General features: G+C 43.1%; 1 protein-coding gene across 5 annotated transcripts; it reads left to right on the plus strand.

The window, feature by feature from the left end:
• Positions 1–1,859: 1,859 nt before the first annotated feature.
• LOC119368048 lies at positions 1,860–4,570 on the plus strand. Of its 5 annotated transcripts, none has more exons than XR_005176504.1 (5): positions 1,860–2,153; positions 2,233–2,306; positions 2,571–2,735; positions 2,825–2,891; positions 4,076–4,570. XR_005176504.1 is itself a non-coding variant. In XM_037633411.1 (5 exons), exons 1-5 carry the CDS (start codon positions 2,019–2,021, stop codon positions 4,097–4,099), a joined length of 408 nt encoding a protein of 135 aa, XP_037489308.1. In that variant the 5' UTR covers positions 1,860–2,018; the 3' UTR covers positions 4,100–4,570. The 5 variants fall into 5 exon arrangements, 2 of the variants coding, with proteins under 2 accessions (XP_037489308.1, XP_037489309.1); XR_005176506.1 differs by having other exon boundaries at positions 2,237–2,306; XM_037633411.1 differs by having other exon boundaries at positions 2,224–2,306; positions 2,637–2,735.
• The last annotated feature ends 2,550 nt before the right edge of the window (positions 4,571–7,120 follow it).

Here is a 7,120-nt window from a genome sequence, read left to right on the forward strand (position 1 = left end):
TCTTTTGCTCCCCTCGGAAATTTATGTTTTGTCTTTGGCCCCTCCAGGCATTCCTGTGAAGCTCCACCCCTGCTAACCTACATCGAAGTGGCGAATCTAGCCCTCAAGGATATCAGTGCGTGCAAGCTCCCTTTCGATTGTTACGGTTCCGTCTAGTACATTCTCTATATGGTTTTTGAGGTTTACATGCGTGTCCTTTATAATGGAACAACTCTTGTACATACATGTTTCTCTTTGCCCTCTAAACTAAAGACAGAGCTTCGGTTGATACAAAAAAGTGTACAAACCGTAGTGATCCTCTATCTTTCATTAGACAATTTAAGGGTTTGTTCCTCCAGGTTTAGTGATAGAAAAGTTGCCTATTTGTCGACCACTTAACAACTTTTTTAAAATCGCGAACCAACCTGTGGTTGGATGGTTAGAGGGACTGTGGTATCCCCAGCCACCAGGGTTCAAATTTTGGTGCTCGCATTTATTTATGGATTTATCAGGATTTCCGGCGATGTGCATTCAGTGTGAGGAGACGTTCCCGTCGACGAAGAGGTGCCTACGATGACTTCGTAAATTTCAAGATGATATGCCGGCTCAGTTGTATATGAGCGTTTGTGTATGTATTGATGTTAAAGAAAACTTCTTTAAAATCCAGTTGGTTATATGTGGCTTTTGAATGATACTCCCTCTGTAAATTTTTATAAGATCGTTTAGATCAAAAGTTTACAAACAGAGCGAGTAATATTTTTCTGCTAAACAGTGGAACGGCCAAGTTGCACCCGTTTTGAAGTTCAAAAACTGCATGAAAATCAGTGTGCTATAGCTAAAGAACCCGGGGGTGGAGATAGCCGATAAACTACCGTCCGGTACGATGCTCCAAAATGCTTCAAAAATTTGTCATTCTTAAGCATTGATTTTTTTTGTCCAGACCTTCATCCAAGTAAAGGTCCGGGATTAAATACTCTATGTGTGCATGTAGGAGCACGTGAAAGTACTTGAAATTACTCGGTGCTCTTCGGATCCTTATCCGAGTCAGATTCTCAAACAAAAGTAAAATGGCTCGTGGTTACCGAAGAAGATGGAGTACCTGAGCGGCCACAGTATGTTCTTTTTTTTCCTCCCATGCAACTCGACGTGGGCCTGCGGCGCGTCCGCGATCTGATTGGCGCCATCGGGCTCGATCGGAGGTGTCTGATGGCGAGATCGCTCTCAACGTCGACCCTTTGCTGCCGTTGCCGTACCGTGGCCCCGTCCGTCCGTGACACCACCGGGGTTGCCCCTACCGTGCCCAGTGCGAAGCTCGAACCAACTATCATCACGGCTGAACTGTCATGTCCCTCGCTACTCTGCCGAAAAAAGAAAAGTCGCCTAGCCACACGTGGCGCATTGCCCTCTTCGCTGAGTTGTCATATTATTTCAGTCATAGTCCTACTATTAAACCTGTGAGCAAGCCGTGGCAGCGTGTACACGTGCGTTGCTGCTGCACCGTTAGGACTTAGGAGTGGTACACAAGGACCGTTGCATGTGGAGTATGCGTATCCGGTCCAGGCCAAGCCATTCATTGCGGTCCAGAGCGCCAAAAGGCCCCGGCTTGCTTGCTTCAACCGGTGGTTTCATGCACGGAGAATACTTCCTTTGTTCCTAAATACTTCTTCCGTAAACTAATATAAAAATACTTAGATTACTAATGTAGTGATCTAAATGCGAAAAATCATTGGCGCGGACGAGCTCGCGCGATCTCGGTATCGCGAGGCGTCCGTTTGTTTCGGGATATGAGATGTAGCCGGTGTTCCAGGAGATGGTTGTCAGCATATTTAATGCGTATACGGCACGGGAAGAGACGGCGTTTGGGATCGTGGCGACGGACATCCAAGCGACGTTCGGTAGGCCCATCACATCCATTTAACCCAGCCCATCATCGGTGTGGTCCTCATTCGATCCCCAATTCGCTCCAACAAACCCTAGCCGCATAGTGCATCTCAATCCACCCCCAAATTGAACCAAGACACCCTAGCTAGCTGGTAAAGATGGCAGATGCAGTTGTTGATTCGGTCACCCTGCTACTCGTGCCTTGCCCGGATTGCGGCAGGAACGTCGTGACATATGTAGTTCGCCGCTGCCAGAACGGCGTCGAGCGTTTCTACAAGTGCCGCAGTCACATCGTAAGTACAGCTTTTTGGATGTTTTTCGTTGGTTTTTTCTTCTTGATTGGTTCAATGTCTCATTCCGTAGCTTTCCCAGCCAGCACGTGGTGGATGCGACTTCTATAGGTGTCCGCAAGCTTACGCCGAGTCGCTTGCTGCTGCAGACCAAAGGTAATGTAAGTTGCAGAGGTCTATGCTTATTAGCAGGGTTGGGATTTTGCAGAGGAAATTCGACTCCCCGTCTTTGTCTTGGATGGCAATTACAGTCGACTAGAACTGTCTTGGATGGCAATTACAGTCGACTAAAACTCGCTCTGTCTTATCTGAAACGCACACGCACACGCACACGCACACGCACACGCACCTCTTATCAGGGAAATAACCATATTAATTTAGGTGCAAGGCTCTGAGTGAAATCAGGCTATATTAATTCAGGTGCGACGGCGGCTCTGCAAGAATGCCCTCTGAAATTTACACATATGGTGAATTATGTTAGAATAGGAAACCAAGTCTGCACTGGGTTTGGCAGCTTCTGGTGTTGGTCGATGCAATAAACAATGGACACTGCTGGAAGGAAACCAAGAACAGGAAGTTTGCTCGGTATAACATCATCCGTTTCAGATGTCTTCTAGCTTGTAGTTTTCTTGTGGCTTCTGTGTGGTACAAAACTGAATTTTGAAAATCTACAGAATGAGCAAGCTAAGGGCTGCAAATGTCCACAAGGCTTCAAGGGTGACGGCGTACACGGCTGCAAAGGTATCACCAGTACAAATATTGATCTGCAACCTTGTGGGCAATATTGTTCCATGTTTGCATGTGCTTATGTACTCCGTCAGTACAAACATTGTTTCTTAGAGTATATTTTAGCATTATTTGTGTTTCATATTGGTTCAAGACTGATATCTGTGGATGGGGCAATGATAGAATTCACCATATGTGTAAACTAGCACCGGCAAACCTGGAACAATGGCTGAAGTACTGAACTGTTTGAGCTTCTTAATTCACTAAGATTTGTACTGTACTTGAACTCTGAAATTTGGTTTTGACTTAAGATAGTAAGATTTTGACTATGATAGTGACAAAATATCATATTTATTCTTCAATCAAAATTCAGTTATATGATAGTGACTTTGATACACTATGTTTGTTTCACTATGTAGCATCACGAATTTTCATGACAAGGATGATGAAAGAGTAGATGATCATCAGGAAGAAAACTTGGCATTTTTCAGTACTAACACAATTCAGGCATGTTTGCATGACATTTAGGCATGTTTGTATGCTTTCAGTACTGTCACAGTTCACATGAAAACTGGCAGAATGTAAATTCACATGGCACTCTGAATGTAAATTCACATAGGCAGATTCATGGACCATTTAATCATTTCATCCCAAGTTCACTTAATTTTTTTTTGCATGGAAGTTCACTTAATAATCTGACATTTCAAGTTAACCAAGTGAGGATTTGACCCAATCTGTCTTTTTGGTAAATTCGCATGGAAGAGTAAGTCTTTTTGATGCTATATTTAAACCTTCAGATGGAACAGCTGAAGCTCAGATTATTGTTTATCACAAGGGTTGTTCAAAACTGCAGTTATCATGCAATTTGACTGATTTTGTTACTCCCATAGAGCAAATGTGAAATAGTGCAAGGGCCAAGGAAAACAGTGTCATTGCTTGGGAATGATGTCAAGCCGGAGAGTGGTGTTTTTCTTCCACTTTCTCTATTCTATCTCGAATAAAAGTTTCCAAAAATTATATTGATTGTTTCCAAATACTCCTCACTGATTGTTTCCAAATACTCCTCACTGATTGTTTCCAAAACTATATTGATTATTTCCAAAAACTCATTGGTTGATTGTTTTTCAAGAATCTTTCATTGTATCCAAACACTATATTGGTAGTTTCGAAAAACTCCTCACTGATTGATTGTTTTCCAGGAGTACCTACAAGAGGCAGGGTGAGGAAGGAGCAACTGTTGGAGTCACAATAACAACAGTGGCGATGGTGGGGAAGGATCGATTCCGCCACTCAGGTGGCGCGATTCTGCCACTCAGGTGGCTATTCCATCGGCAATGCTGCTAGCTCGATCTACGGGGTGGCGATTCTGCCACTCAGATGGCCGGCGGCTGCAGCGGGCGGTGGAACTAGAAGATTGATCGCGTAGGTGGGTGGCGCCGCAGATGGGCGCCAAAATCGTGCTGGTGGGCGGCGGCTGCCCCCTTGCGATGGCGCAGGCGACGGATGGAGGAAGAAGCAGACGGGGACCTATTTCAAACAGTCTTGGAAGTACGAGTCCTTGTTTTTTTTGCTAAAATGCAGTCCACTAGGTGCGCGACAATCTTTTTTGGACGGATGGGTTATTATCTTGTGAAATTCTGACCTGAATTCCCTGTGCTTTGTGTAAATACAGACCAAGAGATTCTTTTGCCTTCTTCCGCACGTGCCACTTGCACGTGAGTGGTGTCTGGCATCACTTTCTCTATTGCTATCTCCATTGATTTGCTTATGCATGTCAGGATACAGTACATTCTATCCAAGTAACATACCGAAAATAGAGTCGTATGAACAAAAGAGCCTGCTGGCTTTAGTGGTAATAAAGCAAAAAAATTAGGCATCATTGGCGATCATTGGAGAATGGGTGACAGTCAGGGTGGACGCTAAAGAAAGTTTTCATTACTAGACACATAATTTTTTCTCTTACCTGTGAGCACATTTTGCGGTTGCTTTCAGGCTTTCCGCCCATCACGCTGAAACGGCCGTGTACAAACGGAACACGTGCAAGGTGGACCGCCCACCACCGTTAGCTTAGACCGCGTTGTCTGCGTATACCACGTTTGTATTGGGCGTATCAATCCTGTTTCTATACAGTCGCATTTACTACAAGCTGAAACACGTCGCTGTCCCATTGGTACGCCTGCCGGAGCAGGCGAGCTCGTCCATACCATCGCCGCTCTCGATCTAAATGCTCTTATATTAGCTTAGAGAGAGAGTACTAGTATAAGTATTGTTAGAGATTTCAATATAAACTACATACGGATGTATGTAAACATATTTTTAACTGTAGATTAATTTATTTTGCTTTGTATCTAGTTCATATTAAAATCTCTAACAAGACTTATTATACTTAAAAACGGAGGGAGTAGAGAAAAACAATACATACAGGGAAGAGAAAAAGGTAACACATTGGTTCCTCGAAAATGGATAAAAGTTATCGGTGCGTAATTGAAGATTCGGTGAAAACTAGTTGAACACCCCTGTGCGGCTTCTCCAACGGTGTATCACAGGATGCCGCAGTATGATTTAGCTATCTATGAGTGAGTCCACAAAAATAATCTCTCCGTTTCTTTTAGTCTGCATATAAATTTTGGTCAAAATCAAACTTTATAGAGTTTGTCTAATTTTATATTAAAAAATCAACTCACAATATGAAATCAATACCATGAAATGCATTTTCGAACTATATAGTTTCAGTATTTGTAGGTGTTCATTTTTTATGTAAATTTAATCAAACTTTGTGTAGTTTAACTTCAACCAAATTTTACACGCGTAGTAAAAAGAAACAGGGAGTACATGATCGAACCGGCTCTGGTGGACATTCAAGGAAGAGAGTAAAATAAGAGGCAAACGCATGTCGCTGCTGCCCCCCACTGAATACTGATCATGTCTAAGCATTGAAGAGTTCATGTGATGTGGCCGCCCACATTTCTGTATACGCAGTCCTGCATGTGTGTCAGAACACGGATGTTTTGGTTGCACGTAGCCATTATCCTAGATTATATATATGCCATACATGGCAGCAAGTCCAGTCGCGAGATCCCTTCATGTGACGCGATCGAGGCGCCAATCTTGCTGGCTAGGACACGATGTTCGCCGGGGCCTGCGGCTGCCCCTGCAATAGGCTGCTCGGCCGCGTGCGGCAACCGCCGGGGGCCGAATTCACTGTTCTGACCCTTTTGATGACGTTTAGCACGATCTAATCCCTGTTCGTAAATAATAAAAAAAATCGAATATAACCCTTTGGCTAAAGCCATTGGGAGTAGGAATATGTGGGCTAGGACAAATTCGTTGTTCTGATCCTTTTTCTTAACTTAAGCACGATCTGACCTTATGTGCAGTTTTTTTTTTGGATCTGATCTTTTTTTATCGTCATTGTTTTTGGCAATAGGATAACACATCCTAGTGTCATAGACAATGACGATAAGGTCTTTTTCACATAAAACGGCCGTGACTGCGATAGGTAAGTCCTAACGTCAAAGGCCTTGGCGGTAGGATGTGCTATCCTACCGCCAAATAAATGACACCCGAAATAATTTTCCATATAGGGTCAGATCATGTTAAACTAATGAAAAAGGGTTAAAATAGTGAATTTTGCCTGTGGGCTACGGCCTTGGTCAATGGCGGTAAACTTCCAGTCAACGCACGCTGGCAGTGATGACGTGTCAAGCTATAAATACTCTGTGTTGTAGTTTACCATTGAATGTATATGCTGGATAGTTGGCTACTGGGTGTATGATATATTCAATCAGACCAGGGTTCAAATTCTGCAGAATCCAAGTTTTTTTGTTAAATTTTTTTTTGCACTAGTGAAAGCCTGCCGACCCACACATGGGTCTTCATGTACGCATGTATATGTATCGGTTTGGATGTCTGATTATAAAATACAATTTTATTTTGTTTATGCACTAGTGAAAGCCTAGGTAGGCAAACTACTTTCGAGGTCCGTAAAGCTGCTAATCAACGTTGTAGCCGCGTCGAGCTCGGGTGAAGAGGTGTTTTGTCTTTTTTTTCTTAATGGAGAGGGACATGCACTGTTTTTTACATAGGATTATTCTTTTTTTTTAGTTCTGTAATGTTGATGTTTACATGGCTTGTAAGTGAATTTTTATTTTATTAATGAGACACGTATTACTACAAAAAAAACCTAGGTGTAGTTATATCTTTTTCAAGACTAAATGCACGTACGCGAAACGGATGGTTCCAAG

This window comes from Triticum dicoccoides, chromosome 2B (genome assembly GCF_002162155.2).
Source record: "Triticum dicoccoides isolate Atlit2015 ecotype Zavitan chromosome 2B, WEW_v2.0, whole genome shotgun sequence".
Classification (NCBI taxonomy): domain Eukaryota; kingdom Viridiplantae; phylum Streptophyta; class Magnoliopsida; order Poales; family Poaceae; genus Triticum; species Triticum dicoccoides.